At 37.5% G+C, this 23,205-nt stretch overlaps 2 protein-coding genes across 8 annotated transcripts in view; one reads left to right on the top strand and one right to left on the bottom strand.

Moving 5' to 3' along the window:
* LOC138160705 (olfactory receptor-like protein OLF3) overlaps positions 1–23,205 on the bottom strand; it is a 650,404-nt gene that overhangs the window by 86,038 nt on the left and 541,161 nt on the right. The gene's annotated exons all lie outside the window — the stretch shown is intronic.
* The window catches only part of LOC138160702 (TRPM8 channel-associated factor 2-like), a 27,769-nt gene continuing 15,572 nt past the window's right edge, over positions 11,009–23,205 (top strand). Inside the window, exons 1-4 of the mRNA XM_069087452.1 lie at positions 11,009–11,182; positions 13,934–14,564; positions 19,273–20,264; positions 20,640–20,734. Of these exons, the coding sequence (XP_068943553.1) occupies positions 19,493–20,264; positions 20,640–20,734 (867 nt within the window). The 5' untranslated portion in view covers positions 11,009–11,182; positions 13,934–14,564; positions 19,273–19,492. The remainder of the gene's footprint in view (positions 11,183–13,933; positions 14,565–19,272; positions 20,265–20,639; positions 20,735–23,205) is intronic.

Raw genomic sequence — 23,205 nt, 5'->3', positions numbered from 1 at the left:
TTATTAGTTTTCTTTTATCACTGTTTTACCACTCTACATGTCATGGAAAATATTTCTTTGCCTTTTCCCACCAAATTACCATTAGCATTTTCTGGTATAACTTTAGTTTCCTATCTGAGAGAGAAAGAAAAAAACAAATAATTCTTCCCTTCTCCTTGCTCAGATACTCTACAAGGGGAATTTTTATCATTATGGCAGCAAAGTGTTAGCCAAAAACAGTATCTTAAGTCTATGAGACATGCATTGGATTTATTACAAGAGAAATAACAAGCATATGAGAACTCCCTATACCAAGGTATCCAATCTTGCAGGGAAAGCCTAGTTATAAGGAAAAGGGGAAGTCATAGGGGAAGGGAAAGGTCTAGTTCTCTCCTGAAGGAGGATGGTCCACTTATCTGTAAGTGTCTCAGTTGCACAAACAGAATCTCAGTCTGGTGCAGACTGACTGGCACCTGTCTTGATTCCCAAGGACACACAGGGAGTCCAGCTTAGGGTGCAAATAATAAATTATTTCAGCTCAGGGATGAGGGTGGGGACTCATCCTTGATACCTTCAGGGCCTCTTTCATAATCTAGGAAAAGTGTTTCTGGAAAATATTGCAACTCGAAAAGACAAGTTCAGGGGACCTCTTAACAACAAAAGCAGTTTTCTCTTTGCTTTGGAAGTCTATCTCTCTCATTTGGTCCTGACCTCAGGAGAAGAAATACTTCTCCTACCATGTCCTTTGCTACATTCAGGACATTTATTTATATAATAAAAATTCTTTGGCTAAAAATGGTATAAAAAAAAATTTTATACTGTACAGGATGTTTGAAGTGAAGCACCCAGAAAGAAATAGAGGCCATCAGTTCACCTCTCTAGTAGTTCATCTTTGGAGATTGCCCTTACTGATTTCACTGGTTTAGAAAGCCTTTGTCCTAATAGGGAATCCCACATATCCTCAAACCAGGGACTGCTTTGTCTGTGGATTTTTTTGGTAGAATTCCAATCATCTTCATTTTTTCTCGTACAATCCCTTGTAAGCTGCCTAAGAAATTTTACCCCGGTTTTCCTATCTAGAAAGGCAACATGGCTTAGTAGACAAGACAGCTGGCTTTGACTTCAAGAGGGTCTGAATTCAAGTCCCAGTTTCTGACAAATGCTAGATGTGTGACCCTGAATATGTCATTTAACCTCTTGGTCTTAGAGATTAAGACAATAGATTGGAAAAAACTGGTACCAATCTGCACTGGCAGAGGGAATTCCTTGCTGCAAGCTCATTGCAATGATGAAATCAGAGATCTGTCAAAAAAAATCCCAAGTTTGTGTCTAAACAGAGGTGATTTCTTCTATATGTCAAAGCAGTATAGCTGTCCTTGTACCTAGGTTCTATTGAATCAAAAGCCTATTTTTCTCTAAATCTAGTAGTCTTCTGTCTCTAACATAGCAGTCTGGCTTCCCTTTTGATTTATTATTCTCTCAAACTCAGACACACTTCTTTATAGGTGAGATCTCTGTTTTCTCATTAACAATAAACCAACTACACTTACTCATTAAATACTTGCATGATAATATCTGTATTAGAGTGAATGGGTAATAAGAAAACCAGAAACTAGAAGGATTCAACTAAAAGGTCCTAGGAACCAGTTGAATAACATTTTTTACTAGTAGCTCAAGAAGAAGAAAGATTGGCTGAGAGTGACCCTACAATTGAAAGAATAGACCAGTGAACAAAGTCAAGAGACCTAGGTGAGTTCATCTCAAATTTGGAGGTGTTATGCACTAAAGGAAAGTCATCATTCTTATTCAGGGCAAGAGGAAAATAATTTCATGGAAGTGCTACTCACAAACATTAGAATGGTCAGATTATAATTTAGCTTAGGCTAGTTTGGAAGTTTGAGGTGTCCTGTTCTGGGGAATTCATATAGATATAGATATAGTTAGATAGCTATGTATTATGTATGTATGAATATAGATATGGATAAAGATAGATATAGATGTACATATATGGCAATGAGGTAGTCTAGTAGATAAAGCACTAGGTCTGGAGTCAAGAGGATCTGAGTTCAAATTTGGCTCCAGTCACTTACTAGCTATATTAGCCTGGGCATGTCACTTAACTCCATTTTACCTCAGTTCTTCATCTGTAAAAATGGGGACACACTAGAGAAGGAAAAAGCAAACCATTGATGGAAAGCATTGTTGACTGGACTTCGCTTATAGATCACTTCTCAGACTGTCGCTTGATTCATTTCCATATTCAATCTTATAATCCCCCAAAGCCAGAATTTGGGTGTGGTTTTGATATTTTTAATTAATAAATTTGAAACCTCTTTTTCTTTAATCAATTAACTCAAACCCCTTCCCCTGTTCATTAAACATTATCTATTGTATAAACTAGAACCTCCTTTCTAGTTACTTATATATATATAACTATATGCTAAATCATTTAATCACTTATGACTAAATATTTAAATTACTGAAAAATATAATTTCAAATAAAAAAGCAAAGACATAGATAATTTATAATATATTGATGCAGCAAAAAAAACAGACATCACTCTCCTTAAACCCTCAGTATAACAACAGATGAATTTTCTCCTCTTCTGGAAATGAAGTTCATTCACAATACCAATGAAAATCTTGCAAAATTTTTGTTTAATTTCTCCTTAAGTTAAAAGTTATATTGTCTCTGAAAAAAATAAACTGTTAGTCCTTTTTTCTCCCCATCCTCTATTCAGACATCACAAATCTTTCCAGAATGCACTATTGACTGACATTTCCTTATAGCCTCTTTGGGGAAAAACATTTCATTCAGAAGTCTAGTGCTCAGTAGACAAAGAATCCAATCTACTTGGGGACATTCTCTCTCATTGACAAAAACTAACAGGAAAATGAGAAGATAGTTTGGCTGAAATAAGGTTTAGATCAGCAACTTATACTACATACCACAAATAACACCAAAAGAATAATCAGCCTAAATACAAAATAGCACAAGGTTAAAAACATAAAGAACAGAGGTAAGTATTTTCCAGATATATGATTAAGAAGAAAAATGTTAACTAAGCACCCCCATGGTCATCTCTAGAGGAGACAGAGTAATAATGTGATATGGTGTAACTAGTTCTAGATTTGGAGTCAGGAAGACCTGGATTCTAGTCCCTACCCATGCATTTGTTAGCTATGTGACCTGGGAAAAGCAATTGCCTCCCTGGGTCTTAAGTTCCTCACCCCTAAAATGAGGGTGCTGGCTTCAATTATCTCTAAGGTCTCTTCAGCTCTAAATTTACAAGTCTATTATATCATGGTACATTGGAAAGCAAGTTCAAAATACAACATTTTGAGGCAAAGAAGAACCTCCTCACTTTACAAATTAGGAAACTGAGGCCCAATGTGATTAGGTGATACACAAAGTCATATAGAGAGCAACAGAGCAGAGCAAGGATTTTAATCCATGTTCTTTGCCTCTAAATTGCAGTTTTTAGTGGACCGTATTGTTCAGCATATGCTGAATATGAATCAGTATCATGGTGTGGAAACCTAAAAAACTACTAAAATCTTGGACTCGATTAAGAGGGGCATGACTTCCAAGAAGAAAGAAGTCTCTCTACAAGAAGAGTTTATCTAGATTCCTCACTGATCAGATCATGCCTGGAGTTTTATATTCAATTCTGAGCATCAAAGTTTAAGAAGGGCATTAATCAACTGGAGATCATCAACTGGAGAAGGACATGGAGGCCATAGCACATGAAAATGGGTGGAAGGAAATGAGGATGTTTAGCCTACAAAAGAAAAGATTAAGGAAGGACATGGAACTTGCATTCATGTATTTGAAAGGCAGTCATATGAAGAGGGATTAGTCTTGTTCTATTTGGTCCCAGAGAACAGAACCATGAGGAATGGGTGAAAATTGCAAAGAGGCATTTAGGTTTCATGTCAGGAAAATCTTCCTTACAACTACAGGTTTTCAAAAGCGGAATAGACTTCCATGGAGGGTAGAATTTCTCTTCATTTTAGTTCTATCAAAGGCTGGATGATCACATGGCATACATGCTATCACAGGGAATGCCTTTGGGATTGGTCTAGATGATGCCGAGGTACCCTCCAACTCCAAAATTTTGTGATTCTGTGCTTTGCTGATTAACTGGACTTGAATTTTTGAAGAAGTAAATGGATTATCTGGAAGAATAATTGAAATAAAGAATGATTTAGACTGAAGGAAGGTGACTAAGCAATAGGGTGGTCTTATTAACCATATTTCCAGGGGAAATGGAGGATAGTGAGTAATAAAAGAAAAGTAACAGGAAGATAGGAAAGAGGCAGAACCAGAAAGACAATTGAAGAATATCTCAGTAAAAAATGGTTGGGAGAATAATAATTGCTCATTTGAGTAGTCATAAATTTGTATAGTAATTAGAAGTATTATGATCTCCATTTTAAAGATGTTGAGAGAGGTATGTAATTTGCCTATGGTCAGAGAGCTAGTAAGTAGCAGAATCAAGACTCAAACCCAAATGTTCTGATTTCATGACCAGTCACATGTATGGCTTTTTTCTTTGTACCACACTGATTAAAACTTATTCTACTGCTCCAAAAAACAAGGAACCCTCTTAGGTATAACTCAACCTGAATTAGATGGAAGAACCTGGAAATTAGACAGGACATTGTTTCCTCCATGTCCAAGGGAATTGAAAGAAAGAGAGATTCAGTTTAAACAGGATACAGAAGCAGAATGTCTCTTCTTAAGAAGAGAAATCAAATTTTCTGTATAGCCAGATATAAAGGTAATCCAAAAACTAGGGGCAAACAGAGAAATCCAAACAAAGAAAAACAAAATTGCATCACATATAACAACACTAATACTTACAATCTACAGGGGCCTAATGATGATGATGGGAATACTAACCTCACTGGACAAAATCAGTTGCAGAGTATCACTTCTCCAAAAGGGAGTTAAGCATAAACATTACCACTAGGACTATAAAAGGGAGAGCAAATTCAGTCTCTCTCTTTACTGAGTCACTTTAAATTCAATGGCGGGCATAGGATATAAACCTGGAGGGAATCATAGAGATTTTGTTCAACCTCCTAATTTTACAGACAAGGAAAGTAAAGCCAATGGAATTCAAATAACTTGGTTAAGTTTACACAGGTGATAAGTAGCAAATCTAGGATTGGAACCAAGGTTTTCTGACAAATCCAGTGCCCTCCCCCCCTAAATAAAGAAAGGATGGTTTAGTTAAATAATTTTTTCAGTTATGTCCACCTCTACATGAACCCATTTGGGGTTTTGTTGGCAAAGATACTGGAATGGTTTGCCATTTCCTTCTCCAGCTCATTTTGCAAATGACAATTTATACAAGCACGTTTAGGTGACTTGCCCAATTTCACACATCTAGTAAGTATCTGAAATTGGATTTGAACTCATGTAAATGAGTCTTCCTGACTTTAGACCTTTATCCTCATCCTATCCATGCTTGATCTTTATGCCTTTTTGATCCTACTCTTTTCCCCCAACAGATGGTCTTTTCCCCAATGGAAAGAGCATTGAATAAGGAATCAGAAGGTCTGGGATCTAGCCCTGACTCTTCCATTTACTACCTATATCTCAAGTTGTCAACCAAACTTTCATTTTCTAGTAGAGATTTTTAGTAGTCATACATCATTCTTTGCAAAATAGGCTCCCATTGCCACTAGGTGGTACTATATTCATGCAGGCAAAATAGAGGGGCATTACACTCTTAAATTAAAATGGGTTATAATCTGATGGACTCTCCTCCAGAACCTGATTCTCAAATTCTGCTTTTAATTACACAGTTATTTATTTAGTTAAAAAATATTTTGACTAATTTACTTACTAGAATTTAAATATTAAATAAATAAGCATTAAACCCAGAGATACAGGTGACAAATAGAAACCTCACATCAAATTATGTATATTCTCTCTTATTATCTTTAACCTATATGATTCAACCTTTTGTTAATCTTCTGATAAATCCCTCAAATTGTTAAAAAAAATCTTTTTCCCATTCAATTTCACCCTTAACTTAAAGTTTGCCAGTGTAATTGCTTTGGTTAACTATCTCTCCATCAATCAGTTGCTCTTTCCTACCTGGTGTTCTCTTGGCCTTTTGTACAGGGGATTTAACCTGAAGAAGGAAGGACTCAAGGTGGAAATTGTAATTCTTTTCAAGTACTGGAAGCTTCAATATAGAGGAAGAATTAGTTTTGTTCTGTTTAGCCACAGAGTGCAGATTCAGAAACAGTGGGTAGAAGTTGCATTAAGGAAATTTTTTACTTGATGTCAGGAAAAACTCAATACCAATTAGGGTTGCTCAAAAATGGAATGCCTGTGGATGTTCCTCATTAGTGGTTTTCAAACAAAGGCTAGGTGACAACTTAGAAAGTATATTATAGAGGGGATTTTTTTTTCATAGATGGGTTGGACTAGATGACCACTGAAGACATTTCTATCAAAGACTGTGATTTCACTTATACTTTAATGGAAACCAAAATATCCCTGAAGCAGAAGTGAGAAGGGAGTGAATTTCAGACTTAAGAAAACACTTTGCAAAGGTGGAAGATAGACTGTCACAAACAGACAGTTGGACTAAAACAGACTGTATGATATAAAATAAGACTGGATAGACAAGATTGTGAAGAATTTTAAATGCTAGGCTGAGGATTTTGTGTTTTATCCTAAAGATAACAGGAAGCCATTGACAATTTTGGGGGAAAGGGAGGAATAATATCACCAGATCTATATTTTATAAATAGCAATTTGGCAGTTATGTGGAGGTTAAATGGGGAAGGGAGAAATTGAAGGGGGAGAAAATCAATCAGAAAGCTCTTTCCCTAATCTAAGCAAGAGATGATGAGGGCCTGAACTAGGGAAAAGGGAGACATATGAAAGATGCTATGGAGACAAAATTAATAAACTGTTGCCACTGATTTTATATATAGGAGTTGATAGAAAGGGAAGAATCAAGAATGAATGAGAGGTTGCAAGTCCAGGTAATTAGATGGTGGGACCATTAAAAGAAACAGAGAAGTTTGGAGAAAAGATAGGCTTGAGGTAAAGGATAGAAAATTCTATTTCAAGTATTTTGGTTATGAGGTGCCTATAGGACATCCAATTGGAGATGTCCAGCAGGCACTTAATAACTTGGGTCTAGGACTTAGGAAATAGTTTAGATTATATAGAATACTGGATTTGAAGTCAGAAGACTTGGGTTCTAGGCTTTTCTTTGTCTCTAATTTTATCTAAGATAAATCCACTGGCTGGATCCTCTTTTCCTCACCTATATGCATAATAATAGCTATCATTTACATAACTCTTTAAATTTTGCAAAGTACTTCGCAAATATTACCTTATTTGACTCTCACATTAATCCTGGAAAGTAGGTGAGATCAAAATTCCTGTTTTATAAATTGGATAACCAAGGCAGATAGAGGGTAAGTGACTTGCCTAGGGTCACACAACTAAGTATCTGAGACTAGATTTGAATTTGAGGTTTTCCTGACTTCAGATGCCATACTATCCATTATGCCATCTGTATCACAAGGTAACTGAATTGAATGACTTCTCAGGTCTCTTCCACATTTAAATTTCTGTGACAGGATTGTATATCCATGATACCTCATTATTGTCAGGGCTCTGGCTAAAATACCCAATGGAGAAATATTTGTTGGATAAAACTTGTTATTGCATGTAAATTTCATTCAACACTCCACCAAGCAATTTTCTGGAGGACTTTGTTGAGATGGTAAGGCAATGACTTTTCAATAAGAGACTATAAAATATACATACATATATATATATTTCCTTTGGGAAAAGAGATAATCATAGAAATTCACATTAACAATATAAAGATGTCATATATAATTGTAATTTATCTTCTTCTAGACAATGAAAACTCCAGTGAGGTGTGGAAACAACTGGAGTCTAAAATAGACAATGGACATCACAAGAAGAAATAAAGACTAAGAATTCCACACAGTCTATCCAAGATGTTCCTCATTTAATGAGGTGCTTCTGGAAGAAGAGTAGTTGGGGAGGGAAAGCTGGGAATATCATCAGTTTTGTGCCTTCACCTCCTCTTCCTACTCAATGAAACTTTTCCCAATCTACCATGTCAGGAATGAGTGTTCCCCTCGGACCTTTGATAGTATTTTCTATTGCACCACATTAACGGAGCTATTGTGCATTATTGTGTGATAATTCTAGAACAAGCATCTAAGGCAGCAAACCCTATGAGCATAGTGAATATGTATTTTTCTCAGAACCTAGTACAATATTATATACATACAAAGCATATAAATATTTGATGAAATGAATAGAACTTCTGACACAAGAAAAAATAACCTAGAAAAGGATGTTATTTTAATCTTCTCCCTGGACAATTTTTCTTTAGTTCTCTTGGAAAGGAAAAGGATGATATGATAGATGTAATTCACAACTGTGCAGAAAGGGGTGAGTACCTGAACAGAGAGTTGAGTTATGAATATATGTCCAAGGGACTTAATACTACATCAAGGGTATGATCAGGAGCCATGCCCATACATAGAAGACAAATAAATAAGAAAAAGGTCATTGAAGCAGACCCTTGAATGAAAAGGAAAGATTATCAAGATGAAAGCTGCTTTATCAGTAACCACTTTGCTGAGTGTAATGATTAGTTCCATATAGGCACAAAGGCTTCAGAAATAGGGAGAAGGATTGCTATAAAATCAGGAGGTAGTGAAACACATAGCATCCTTCTAAAAAATGCAGTATCCCATAGAAACAATAACCTGGATCCCAAGTGGGAGACATGATATTAGTTCAATTCTTGTACTGTGGGTCAGCAGTTCATTATTATGGACATATCACTAAACCTTTCATTGACTTTAGACAACAGAAACCTTCAAAACTCAGAACTGTATGAACTCCTGGAGATTGGAATAGATAGGGAAGGGAAAAGATTCCTGTTTCAACAAGATCTTCTACAAAAATTAGAAAATTTAATAGGTATACACCTATGGAGCTTTCATAAAACTAGAAAGCTTTATATAACAAAGCTTAATAATACATGTATATGTGTGTATATGCATACACATATGTATGTACATATTTATAGAAAGTTTTGGATATAAAAAGTATTCTTGTTTTATGAAAGCTATATATATATATATATGTACACAAACACATGTATGTATAGATACTTGCATACATCTACATATATGGGTGGAGAGAAAGACAGCTTTCTAGTTTTCCTAGAAAATCATGTTGAAGCAAGAATCTTCCTCCTTCACTGTCCATTCTAATCTTAACTAGTTTACATAGTTCCGCTTGGTGTAGAAATTCTTTATTGTCTGGAGCCATTGAAAGCTCTGGAGATAAGTCCATAAAACTAAATTACTGACCCACAACAAGTTCCAAGCTAATCTCATACCCTTCTGGTTGGGATCCAAGTTACTCTCTCTGTGGAGTACTTTGCTCTTTTGTACTATATGTATTATATATCATATAGTATAACTATATATCATACATTTAACTATATTATATATAATACAAAATAGAAAATACCTATTGCATAAAATTTGAAATATTTTGCATAAACAAAATCAATGAAGCAACCTCCCAAAAAACTAAATGGGGAAGAAGTTCTGCATTAAATATCTGGTAAGTCTGATTCTAAGAGGTATAGAGAATTGAAACAATTACATAATACCAAGATGGCATTTCTCAAAAGGAAAGTAGTCAAATAATATTAACACAAGTCTCTGATGAATAACTTCAACCTATCAACAGGCATGAAAATTATAAATCACTAATAATAAGAGAAAAGCAGATTAAAATAATTCATGAATTTCATCTTATGTCCATCAAAGAGGTTAAGAGAAAAATATGGTTGGATTGTTAGACAACAGGCAAAATATTACGCAGTTCGTGGAAGTATGAACTGGTCCTGTCCTTTGGGGAAAAAGATAAAATTATGTGAGAAACAACATGAAATTAAAACTATGTATAACCTTTACAGATTATTTCATCTACTCCTGAATCTTCAATAACCACTGCTAAGCATATAATTCTTCCCAAATATATGTGTGTGAATATATATATATATGTATATATATATATATACATGTATGTATGTATGTGTATGTATCTTGTCTCCATCTCTCTCCTGAGCTGGAGTTCTCCATCTTCAACTACCAGGAGAATCTTTCCACCTGTATATTCTGCCAAAACTTTTAACTCAGCTTGTCAAAAGAAATCTCATCATCTCTTCCTTCAAAAAAAGATGTGGCTCTTTTTCCAGCCTCCCTGTTACTCTTAATGGTCTCTTGATCCTCCCAGTCACCCAGTCTAGACATTTGGGGGCTCTCTTTGACTCTTTCGTCTCCTCATCCTCTATATCCCCTCATTTGCTTCTTTTGCCAACACAATTTTTCTTTCATTTGTATCCTCCTCTTCACTTACACAGTCAACATATTTCAGGACCTCATCAACTCTCATCTAGCTCATAGTATCATAGAATTTTAGAGCCAGAATTAACCAAGAGTTCATATAGTTTAATTCCCACATTTCACAGAGGACAGACTCTTAATGGGCCTATTTACTTCCAATCTCTCCCACTCTTCTATGAATTTTTCTCAGTTGCCAAAATAAACTTCTTGAGTTGCATGCTACTTCCTTGCTCTAAAACCTTTGATGTTTCTTTATTTCCCCTAGAATAAAATATAAACCTGTTAGGCTTCATGATTCCACCCAATTTGGGTAGAGTTTAGAGTACATGAAAGAGATTAATATGAAATAAGACTAGAAAAGTTGAATGGCATTAAATAGCAGTGAGCCTTTATTGTCAGGCTAAGGAGTTTAAAAGTTGTTTTTGGGCCCCGAATTGCTAAATCATTGAAATCTCTGTTTTGTAGTTGCATGAGTAAATGGTTCAGGGGAGACACCTGCTGGAAGGTAAGCTCAGGTCGACACAGGCCTGGTCTAGTCATAGCACCCTGTACCACCTTCATATCCTCATTCAAACCCAGTAGGATTTAAGAAAGAGGAGGCACCTAAATGTGACTCCTCCTTTTCTTTCCTCCTCCCATTCTTCTTATTCCTCCACCCACCCCATCCCTCTTATTTTCAACTCTCCAGATTTGCTATTCTTGAGACATATGTCTTCTTCCAAGTGCTGAGCTGAAATTCCAGGATAGAAGGGTGAGTTTTCTTCCCTGAATTTCTCTAGGATGGGAGCAAATTTTCTATCCCACCAAAAAGATAAGAAAGGTTGGGAGTGGGAAGGGGTGGTACAGAGTGCTGGCAAGAGGCAAGAAGACACTATCCCTATCATTGTTATATAGAGAGTTTTCTTAAAGAAGAAGAATTTGATTTGTCCAGTTTTATGCTGAAAGGCAAAATCAAGACCATTAGATGAAAGGTACAGGGAAGCAGATTTGGGCCTAATGTAAGGAAGAATTCTTTGTCAACTAGAACTCTCCAGCAATGGACCTGACTTGGAGTACTTTGACCCTAGACATAAACCCACCTGTTAGAGACACTATAGAGATGATAACTGCTCCTGACTCTAAAATTATATGATTCTGTCATGTTCTTTGCATAACGGTCCATAAAACCAGATAATCAATGGTAATAAGATATATTTATGTATCCATGGGGGTTGAGATGGGATGTGTGTATAATATATGGATAGTGTGTGTGCTAAAATGGGAGGAAACAGTTCCCAAGGCAGAGGCTAGGTACTGATCCCTTTGTCTTTTGTATTTTCCTCCCTGCCACTCTAATTCTCTCAATCTCTCTGCTGCTTTCTTAACTTCTAATCATGTCATTATTTTCCAGTCAAGTTTCAGGTATATTTTTGTTTTTCAGTAACAATAAAGAGATATCACAATTTCCGATCACATAGATAGAGGCAGGGTCAGTATTAAAATATGACTCCAAGTTCTATTCTTCTTCCACAATTTCATGTTGATCTGACAAATGATTCAAAAAACATTTAAGCACATCTACTGGTTCTGAGTGCAGAACACTATGCTAGGTGCTTGAAGAGAGGCAAAATGCATCTGCGATTCATCTTTGACTGTAAAGATCCAGTGGAATATCAGTTTAATGTTTATGTTGAGTCTCTCAGCCAGACTGTCTTTCCAACTTTCTCCTGTTTTGTGGAATGAGATCCATATACTCTCCACCCTGGCAGCTGCCTCAACTCTGATTCAAGGAGAATGGATATTAGAATACAAGGGAATTATCCTTGTATACAAAACAAAGACATAGGCTAAATGATGGCCAATTAGGAGTATGTGAAATAACTGAAAGACAAAATGCAAAGGATAATCATTAATGGTTCAAAGTCATTTTTGGTACCATTTTCTCTAGTAGAACTGCCTAGTGAATCTGTTCTTGGTCCTATGCTGATTAGGATTTTTATCAGTGATTTGGATAAAGACAGAGGTGAAAATGATAGCTAATATACTGTATAACATAACTAAAACCCAAAAGATAATCATTATCTAGAATGCTGGACTGAAAATAATAAGATAAATTTAATAAGGATTAATCAAATTCTTACACTATAGTAGAAAAAGAATGAGCAACTCATAAAGAAAGGATGGTTTGATAGATGGTATTTTGTACATAAGTTTTTTAGTGGATACAGGATTAATATGAGTCATCTTTTTGATATGGCAGAGGAAAAAAATAAAAGCTGATAAAGTCACGAGCAGCACCGAGAAAAGAATAGTTCTAGAACACAAAACTCATCAGACATATTGTCAAAATAATTTATATACAGGTATTGGTTGGATTTAATGTTCCCTGGTCCATTTTTAGTTCTGAGAAATTGAAGACTAAAATTGCGTGAAACTCTAGAAGTGCTTTCACACTTTTTCACATATGGCTATCTGTGGTTCCACCCATATCAATACACTATAGACATACATACATTCAAAAGTGGTAGTGGAATGGTTGATGGCAGATTTGTTTCACTATTCCCATTCTTTCCTCTATTCCACTCACTCTGCATCCTGAACTTCTCTGCTGTGTCCTGACTAAACTCACATGAAGAGGAAAGTTGCTTAATGAAGACAAGGCAAAAGAAGAAAAAGAAGCACCAGAAATGAATGTTCTTAAGAGGGGAGATGTGTAGTAGTGTCCAAATTAAGGAACCAATAAAGTGGATTTTTTTTTCAAGGAGGAAAAGGAGTGCCAAAGGCTGGAGAACAGTCAAGGAGAATGAGCACTGATAAAGTGATTATGGGGTCATTTATAACTTTGGAAACTACAATTTCCATGGAGACAGAGGACAGAGGGAATAGTCAAATTATAGAAGTGAGTTAAGAAGAAAAAGGATGGAAATGAAGTAAAAAGGAATTTGCATGCACACGCACGCACACACACACTCCACTGTGTCCTGGGGGATCTGATTACCTATCTTGGGTCATAGATCATAGATTTAGTACAGGTAGGGACCCCAAAGGCCATTTAATCAAACCCCTCTTTTATAGATGAGGAAATCGAGGCCTAGGGAGATGAAATGAACTGAGCAACGTCAAATAGTTAATAAATATCAGAGGTGGAATTGAGCCCAGGTCTTCTCATTTGAGTCAGTACCTTTTTCACTTTTCTTTCTTCTGATATCTGCATTTTGAGCCTGATTCACAAACTTTCTTCTCATCTCAGTTGTCTGGATGTCTAGAACTGTTCTGGGCTTGTGACTGGTAGCCCAAACAAGAACTGCAGGCTTTTCTGATCTCAGGGCACTGTCATCCTACCTCTCCCTCTTCCCAATTCCCATCACCACCCCACGCAGGTAGTAACAGACATGATATCTGAAAACAGAATTTCTGATGCAAAAATCCAATTCCATTTCAGGTAGTACCATGCTGTATCTTTGTGCATGATGCCATTTCATGATGTTACCAAACTGAGTCTTTGCTTCTCTCCCTATATCAGGTGAAAGAGCCATGGTGATGAATCTCTCAACCGATTTTGAGTGTCTGGTGAAAGGGTTGAAGAGCTGGGAGCTCCCAAGTGGCCTCATCCCTTCTGAACTCCTTCTTATTAGTGAAGCTTCCTTCCCAGTGCTGGTGAATGAAAGTCACCAGGTCCTCATTACTGCTTCCCACTATGGTCATGGCCGCATAGTGGTCCTGTCACATGAAGGCTACCTGCAGGATGCCAAAATGGCCCCCTTTCTCCAAAATGCTGTGAAATGGCTCAGCCACTACAAAGGATATACTGTTGGGGTGCACAAATCTGTAGAACGTCTGTCTGGTATACTCCATGACATTGACATTGACATACAGAATGTCAACAACTTCCAGGACTCTCTGAAGGTTTTCTGCACTAATGCCATTAATATCACCTCTCCCAAACAGCTGGTTCAATTTGTAAAGAATGGTGGGGGATTGCTCATTGGAGGCTCTGCTTGGCAATGGGCAAAGGAACATGGTCACAAGGTTCTATTCAACTTCCCTGGGAACCATGTAACTAGTGTGACTGGTATATACTTCACTGAAATCCAAGCAGACACCGGGTCGCTTAAATTCTGTGAGAAGATACCTGAGATTCCTATTGTAGTCAAGTAAGTATAATCCCCCAATAGAAGTCTCTATACTAGATGTGAGTCAAATTACATGCCATTCCCCACCATCAAGCTTCTGGTCTTAGAAAGGAGATATATGCCCATAGGCACGAAACCGGTTTGAATGAACTGTGTATTTATAAAACTGCCAGAGAGCAGGAGATATCAAAGAATTTGTTGCCAAATGAACAAGTGGGTTGAGTTCATTCAGGAAGGCTACCCAAAAAAAGTAGTCTAAACTTTAATTTGGAGGACAGAAGAGGTAAGATATTGGATAAGATAAATGAAAGCTCAGCAAAGGCTAGATGTTGAGAATTGTTCATTTTAACTGGAAAGTTCAGTTGGGCTAGGAAGGTATGGATACACAGAAGAAGGTAGCTGGGGACCAATCTGAAGATCATTGTCAGAAATTTATGTTAGAAATGAGGAAGGGTAGTTGTTCAGATTATCAACAACTTTGGCCGCACTGAACATAAAGGAAAGTAACAGCTGATACAGAAGTGCTTTAAGAGTCACAACATACTTTATATACATTTTCTTAATTCAGGTAGGTGCCACAGCCCATTTTACAGATAAGGAAACTAGACTCATAAAGGCTAAGTGAACTGTCTATAATTACACAGTAAGCATAAGGATCTAGATTCAAACCTAGTGCTTCCTGACTCTAAGTCTAGGAAGGAAGAAAGGAAATATTTACCAGGGGCCTACTCTGTGCCAGGCATTGTATGAAGCATCTACAAATATTGTCTCTTTTGATCCTCACAATAATCATGAGAGGTGGCCTGTCCATAAGTCAATAACTCAATAAGCTATTATGTCCCAGGCACTGTGCTAGGCATTGGGCGTATAAAGAAAGGTCAAAGACAGATCTTGCTCATAATCAAATGGGGTAGACAAAATGAATACAACTATGTATAAACAAAATATATACAAAATAAAATGGAAATGATAAACAGAGGGAAAGCCACTAGAATTAAGAGGGATTAAGGATGGCTTCTTGTAGAAGGTGGAATGTTGATTGGCACTTGAAGGAAGAAGCCAGGAGATGGAGAGTGCTCCATTACACAGGTTACAGTCAGTGAAAATGCTAGGAGTTGAAAGATTGGGTATATTAATTGGGAATAGCAAGGAAGCCAGTGTCAATATATTGTAGAATACAAGGAGGAGAGTAAGATGTAAGGAGACTGAAAGTGTTTGGACTGTGTGTGGAAACAGGCTATAAAGGGCTTTGAATGCCAAACGGGAGATTTTATATTTGACCCTGGAGGCAACAGGGAGTCACTGGAGTTTACTGAGTAGGTGGGTTACATGATCAGATCTGCAGTTTAGGAAGATCATTTTAACAACTGAGTGGAGGATGATCTGAAGTTTTTAGTAAGGAAACCAACCAGCAGTCTATTCCAATGGTCCAAGCATGAAAGTCTAAACCTACGACAGGGTGGTGAGTGTCAGAGAAGAAAAAATGGCATATATGAGAGGTTAAGTAGGTAAAATTAATAGGCCTTGGCAATACATTGGATTGGGGGGAGGGAACCTAGACAGAATGAGAAGTAGAGGATGACACCTAGGTTGGAAATCTCAGTAGCTGGGAGTATAGTGGTGTCCTTTATAGTAATAGTAAAGTTTGGAGGGGACTTGGGGGAAAAGGAAGTGGGGAAGAAAGGGGAATAAGCATTTACATAGTGCTTATTATATGTCTGGCATTATACTAAGGGCTTTAAAACTATTTGGTCCTCACAAGAATCATGCAAGGTAGATACTATTATTATTCTTATTTTATAGTTGAGGAAACAGACAGTAAGTGTCTGAATCCAAATATGAAATCAGGTATTGCTTAACTTCAGATCCAATGCTCTACTGCATCACCAGCTGCCTCTGAGATAATGAGTTGAGTTCTGGACATACTGAATTTAAGTTGTTTATAGAACATCTAATTTGAGATGTTTGATAAGTAGTTGGGAATACAAGACCAGAGGGCAGCAAAGAGGTTTTTATTGTTCAGTCATTTCAAACCTTATTTGGGGTTATCTTGGTAAAGATACTAGAGGGATTTGCCATTTCCTTCTCCAACTAATTTTAAAGATGAGGAACTGAGGTAAATAAGGCGAGGTGATTTGTCCAGGGTCATACATCTAGTAAGAGTTTTACGCTGGATTTGAATTCAGGAAGAGGAGCTTTCCTGATTTCAAGCTCAGTGCTCCATCCACTATGCCATGAAGCTTCCCTAGCAGAAAGGTTAGGGTTGGATAAGTAGATTTGAGAGTCATTAGCATAGAAATGATTATTTAATCAATGAAAGGTAAGGGGATGACGAGGAGAAGAGAGGAGAGGACAGGAGAGGAGAGGACAGGAGAGGAAAGGACAGGAGAGGACAGGAGGGAATCCAGGATAAATGCCTGTGGGAAACCAATGTTTAATGACCATGACCTAGACAAAGATCCATTAAAGAAGACTGAGAAGCTGCTATTAAATAGGTAGGAGGAGAAGGGTTGTGAAAACCTAGAAAGAAGAGAGTATCAAGGAGAAGAGGGTAGTAGATAATATTAAGGCTGCAGGGAGGTAAGTGTAATTATAATCTCCACTTTACATATGAGGAAACCGAGGTAGATAGAGATCAATTGACTTCACAGTGTCACACAGCTAATCAGTTTCTGAGGTCAAATTTGAATTTGAGTCTTCCTGACTCCAAGTTCAGTGTTCTATACATTGTACCACGTAAATGCCCCCAGCTGTTCACCAAGGTCTCTACTAGATTATTGTTTCTCACTTTTTTAAAAAGAACTAATCCAGTTGGTAAAGTGAGACAGTGATTGGCAGGTACCAAGTCAATAATGTCCCCATCTCAATAACCATGGAAAAGATATGTACAATTTTCTTGTGAAGTAGACAACTTGCTGGGACATAAAGATTCAGCAACATCTTTCAGAAAATCCTTCTGAGGAATCAGCACAGTATGATGAAAAGTCACTAGATTTAAAGGCAAAGAACCTGAGTTCATGACCTGGCTTTGAAACTTACTAGTTCTGCAACCTTGGGCAAATCACTTCATCTGTCCAAGTCATAATTTCTTCAATTGTAAATATTAATAGCTAACATGTCTGTAGTGTTTTCAGGTTTACAGAGCACTTTACAAATAGTATCTCATTTGATCATTGCAACCCTTGGCAGGGAGTGGGGAGAAGGTTCTATTATTACCCCCATTTTTATAGATAACAAACTGAGGCAGGCAGGGATTAAGTGACAGTCCAGGGTCATAGAGCTACTAAGTGACTGAGGTCATTTTTGAACTCAGGTTCTTCCTAGCTCCAGGTCCATAGACCTATTTGCCACCTAGATGAAAATAACAAAAGATGCATTAATTCCTCACAGGATTATTGTGAAGAAAATACTTAATTGATCATCTTAAATTGATATTAAAAATATAAATTCTTAATTTGAATTGATATTTTTAAAATATATACAAGAAAAAGTTGTCCAAAGAAAGGCACAGAAAACAACCACTACTACTATGGAGCAGAGAATCTAGAAGAAAGATTTATCTAGTACTTACCAAAGTGCCTGGTACATAGCAAGTACTTAATAAATGCTTGTTGCTGGAGCAGTATTTCCAGAGCTGAGTTGTCAGATTTGTCCGTAGGGATAAAAATATTGAAGAATGAGAGATCGTGTGAAGAAGAGATGATTAGCAAGTTAACAGGAGAGGTGAACAGGCATGTGACATGGAGTTTCACAGGTCTAGTGGCAGCAAGAGAATTCTATCTCAATATTACTTATTTTGTTTCACTCAGGAGCTTCTACACCAGAAATAAGGGAGATGGAAGTCTCTGACCTAATGGGAAGGCAGAATGAGGCACTGAGATGAGTCCCTAATATAAGGGGTAACTGGTGGGATATTCTACTCTATTTAGAGATCTAACCATCTATTAGAGTTAATAACCTATCGAGTTATCAAGAGTCAAAACTGACAAAAAAAATGAACTTTGATTCATCTATGAATCTAACCTTAAGGGAAAAAAAAACATATCTATGTTTTAGGATTATACCTAATTTTTAAAATTCTTCTTTTCTAAAATCTAGCATAGAGTCTGCCAGTCAACACTAATGTATTAAGTACTTTCTATATGGTAGGGACTTTTCTAAGCCCTGGGATACAAAGAAATACAAATGCATGATCCCGGCCCCAAGGAGCTCACATTCTAACAGGAGAACCAAACATGCAAATAACTATGTATATACAAGATACATACAGTATGCCTGAAAGGTAATTACTGAGAGAAGGTATGGGAGTGAGGGTGAAGAGGAAAGGGAGACCTGGAAAAGGCCTCCTGAAGAAGGTGGGAATTAAGCTAAATCTTGCAGGAAGCCAAGAAGCATGTTAGGAGACCATTCCAGACATTGGGGAAAGCTTAGGAAAAGGCACACAATCAGGAGGAATATTTAGAGATCTAGTTATATTCTGTATTCCCTTTCCTTAATATTAATGCTTTCTTTAATATAGCAATGTGACAAAGTCCCAGTCATTTCCATATGACCAACCAGGCTTACAGTCTAGGGGTCATCCCAGATTCCTTACTCTCACCCTACATATATCCAACTAATTGCCCTTAATAAGCAATATCTTAAATATTTATCCTAAAGTCTTTTGCTTCCATCTTCACTCCCTTTTCTATCTCCCCCTAAGAACTAATATGAAATAAATCTTTTCCAGGTTTGGGGAGGATATCTTCTAAGACCAACATAATTTCCTGGATGGACTCCCAAAGCTGAACTTCTCAGAGTGTGGGGTTCCCTCTCAACTGTTGGTGCATGGGTCTTTGGCTTTCCCTCTTGGACTTAATTCCAAACTACACTGTACTGTGGCAGGAGCCCGTTATGGTCTAGGTCGAGTGATAGTTCTTTCCCAGGAGGGCTTGCTCTTCTCTTCTAAAATGGGCCGTTTTCTGACCAAGGCTATTCACTGGCTGAAAGGAGAACAAACAGGCAGAATTGGAGTGAACACTGAATGTGAATGCCTAGCCCACTGGATCACTAATAATGGCCTGACTTATAGTTTGGAAAACAAACTGAATTCCGACATGAGCATTTACTGCTGCTTGGCCTACAATGACAGTGAGGCAAAGCAAATTCTGGAGTTTGTGGCAGAAGGAGGGGGGTTACTGATTGCAGGCCAAGCCTGGGAGTGGTCCCAACAGAACCCAACCAAGTCTGTTTTGACTGACTTTCCTGGCAACCACATTCTCAATCCATTTGGCATATCCATCCTTAGTCAATATGTAAATAAGAACCTGTTTGATTACCCTGGACCTAGTCAAAGGACCTATCACTTCCGCTTAGTTATGACCCAGTTCTTTGAGGAGGTGGAAAGGAAGAATGGAAAGTTCCTGAGGGATTGGCAAGAGAAGCTCATTGGGGATTATTCAGTCTTCCTGAGGATATCTACAAGAGAAACCCCCATCTATGACTCTGTACACCAAATGTTAATGAAGGTGATAGAAAAATATAAGCTCCCCATTGTCAATCAGGACAAGCCTTTGTTCAGAAGATTCTGTAGCAGCATTCTGCTCTGCCTGGCTGCTGAACTAGCCCATGTTAGGAAGGATTTTACTTCAGAGATCTACAGATTAGGGTACGAAACTTCCATCCCTCATTTATACTCACCAGCAATCTCTTTCAACATGGAGATGAATCTCACCAGTCACAGTAAGAATTGATCATTGATGGAAAGCTGGGGGTGGGGCAGGAGGAGGGAGAATTGTTCATGGTAAGAGAGTAAGAAGAAGAGAGGGCAGGGATCAGTTCACAGTGGGTGCTGGAAAAAATTATGCAGTTGGATGACCCCAGAAGGACATGCTGGAGATATATTTGTCTTAGAGATAGTCTCAATCTAGAGTTGACTCTTGGAGATCATGAGGGTCTGGATTGTACAGAGGTGATAGGGAGCATACAGGTGTGTGGGTAAAATATGAAAATATTTGAGATTTGGAAAAAAGGATGAATTGGGGACTTTTGGAGGCAATGCCAGGACTCTGGATGGGAAGGGAAAATCAAAGAATTACCTGTCCTCCTGATTTTCAGGTGGTGATATTTGGAAAAGTACTGGACTCTACCTCCGTGAAGGCGGCACTTTAAATATAACAATACCAAATTCTGCTTGCTTCTCTAATTTAAAGGTAACTTCCCCAAATATCTTGTTCATATTTGACTTATTTCTTACATATTTCTATATGACTATAACTTTTCCTTGCTCTTTCACCCCATGACTGTGAACACAATAAGTATATATCCTACATATTTAAATGATCCACTGACTTCCCTTCCCAACTACAAGCTCTTCCATGAGGGTCATTTACACCACAACTGGTTCCCTGTTGTCTAGAGAGACATTTTTTCTTTGTCTTTAATCACTTGCAATCTCAATTTTCAGGACAGTCATTCTTCAAAGACATAGACCATCACCAGGAGAAAATTTGTGCTTAAAAAAAATTGGGTTTGGTGGAGCCAAGATGGCAAAGTAAAAGCAGGGACTCACTTGAGCTCTCCCCCAAATCCCTCCAAATACCTGTAAAGAATGACTCTAAACAAATTCTAGAGCTATAGAATGACAGAATAAAACAAATCCCCAGCCCAAGACAGCCTATAAGGTTGACAGTAAAGGTCTATCATACCAGGCTAGAAGAAGAGAAGAGTCCAAATTGGGCCACGCTGGCACAGACTGGCTGGAGCAGTCTGCAGGGGACTAAATCACTGGCAACTGAAGCAGTTTCCAGACTTCTCAAACCATAAACTCCATAGACAATGTAGAGAGTCAGTGGGAAAACTCTGTTAGACCTGGGTGAGAGAGGAGAAAGGTCAGACCCCAGCCCCAGGCATGGCAGTGGTTGTGGCAGAAACAGCAGCAACTATGTCCAGAGCTCTGGGCCCATAGACATTGGTGGGATTGAGCAGCTGATCAGAGGTGGATTAAAGGGATCTCTTTGCTGACACTGAGGCAGTATTCTCCTACTTTGTCGTACTTGGATCTGGGTCTCAGTCCTGGGTGGCAGTCCTGGCCTGAGGAGCAATGGTGTGGTAAAGCCTATGCTGCAGTGGAGATGGAATCTTCCTCACAATTCCAAGGCAGAAAAGAGTGCTTATGGTCCCTCATAGACCACAGCACAGCCTGAGAAAGAAGTAACCTCTCTGTTGATCATAGCATCTTGGAAAAGCTGAAAATGTACAGGTCCCTAGAGATATCTCTGAAAACAGCTGTACAAAACCCCTAAAGCTTGGAACAGTACACCCATCACCACCCCCATGCCCACTGGAAGCAGAGTTCTACCTTGACAAAGAGTTAGACAGTCAAGTATTTGGCTGGAAAAATGAGCAAACAGCAGAAGAAAAAATCTCAGACTATAGAATCTTACTTTGGTGACAAAGAAGATCAAAACATACAACCTGAAGGAGACAACAAAGTCAAAATTCCTACTTCAAAAGCCTTCAAGAAAAATATGAATAGGTCTCAGGTCCTACTTCAAAAGCCTTCAAAAAAATATGAATAGGTATCAGGTCATGGTAGGACTGAAAAGGGATTTTGAAAATCAAGGAAAAGAAGTAGAAGAAAAATTGGGAAGAGAAATAAAAGTGATGCAAGAAAATCATGAAACACAAGTTAACAGCTTGCTAAAAAGACACACAAAAAATACTGGAGAAAATAACACCTTAAACATAGACTAACCCAAATGGCAGAAGGGGTCCAAAAAGCCAATGAGGAGAACTCCTTAAAAAGCAGAATTGGCCAAATGGAAAGGAGGTCCAAAGCCTCATTGAAGAAAACAATTCCTTCAAAATTAGAATGGAACAAGTTGAAGATAATGACTTTATGAGAAATCAAGAAATTATGAAACAGAACCAAAAGAATGAAAAATAGAAAACAATGTGAAATATCTCCTTTGAAAAACCACTGACCTGGAAAGTAGATCCAGGAGAGATAATTTAAAAATCATTATACTACCAGAAAGCCATGATCAAAAAAAGAGCCGAGACATCATCTTTCAAGAAATTGTCAATGAAAACTTTCCTGATATTCTAGAACCAGAGGATAAAATAGAAATTGAAATAATTCACCAATAACTCCTTGGAAGAGATGAAAAAAGGAAAATTCCTACAAATATTGTAGCCAAATTCCAGAGTTCCAAGGTCAAGGAGAAAATATTGCAAGCAGCAAGAAAGAAACAATATGAGTATTGGGAAAATACAAGACTTAGCAGCTTCTACATTAAGGTGACTGGAAAACTTAGAGTATTATATCCCAGGAGTCAAAGGAGCTAGGATTAAAACCAAGAATCACCTACACAACAAAACTGAGTATAGTACTTCAGGAGGAAAAATGTATATTCAATGAAATAGAGGACTTTCAAGGATTCTTGATGAAAAGACCAGAGCTGAAGAGAAAATATGACTTTCAAATATAAGAATCAAGAGAAGCATGAAAAGGTAAACAGGAAATAGAAATCATAAGAAACTTATTAAAGGTGAACTGTTCATATTACTACATGGAAAGACGATATTCCTAACTCATGAGACCTTTCTCAGAATTAGGGTAGTTGGAGGGAATAAGATAGATAGATAGATAGATAGATAGATAGATAGATAGATAGATAGA

Source organism: Petaurus breviceps, unplaced genomic scaffold (assembly GCF_028583685.1).
Source record: "Petaurus breviceps papuanus isolate PSGF00001 unplaced genomic scaffold, PetGlider_PUasm1.0 181, whole genome shotgun sequence".
NCBI classification, from domain to species: domain Eukaryota; kingdom Metazoa; phylum Chordata; class Mammalia; order Diprotodontia; family Petauridae; genus Petaurus; species Petaurus breviceps.
Note: the sequence above shows the minus strand (reverse complement) of the source record. Positions and strands in the feature narration are given on the sequence as shown.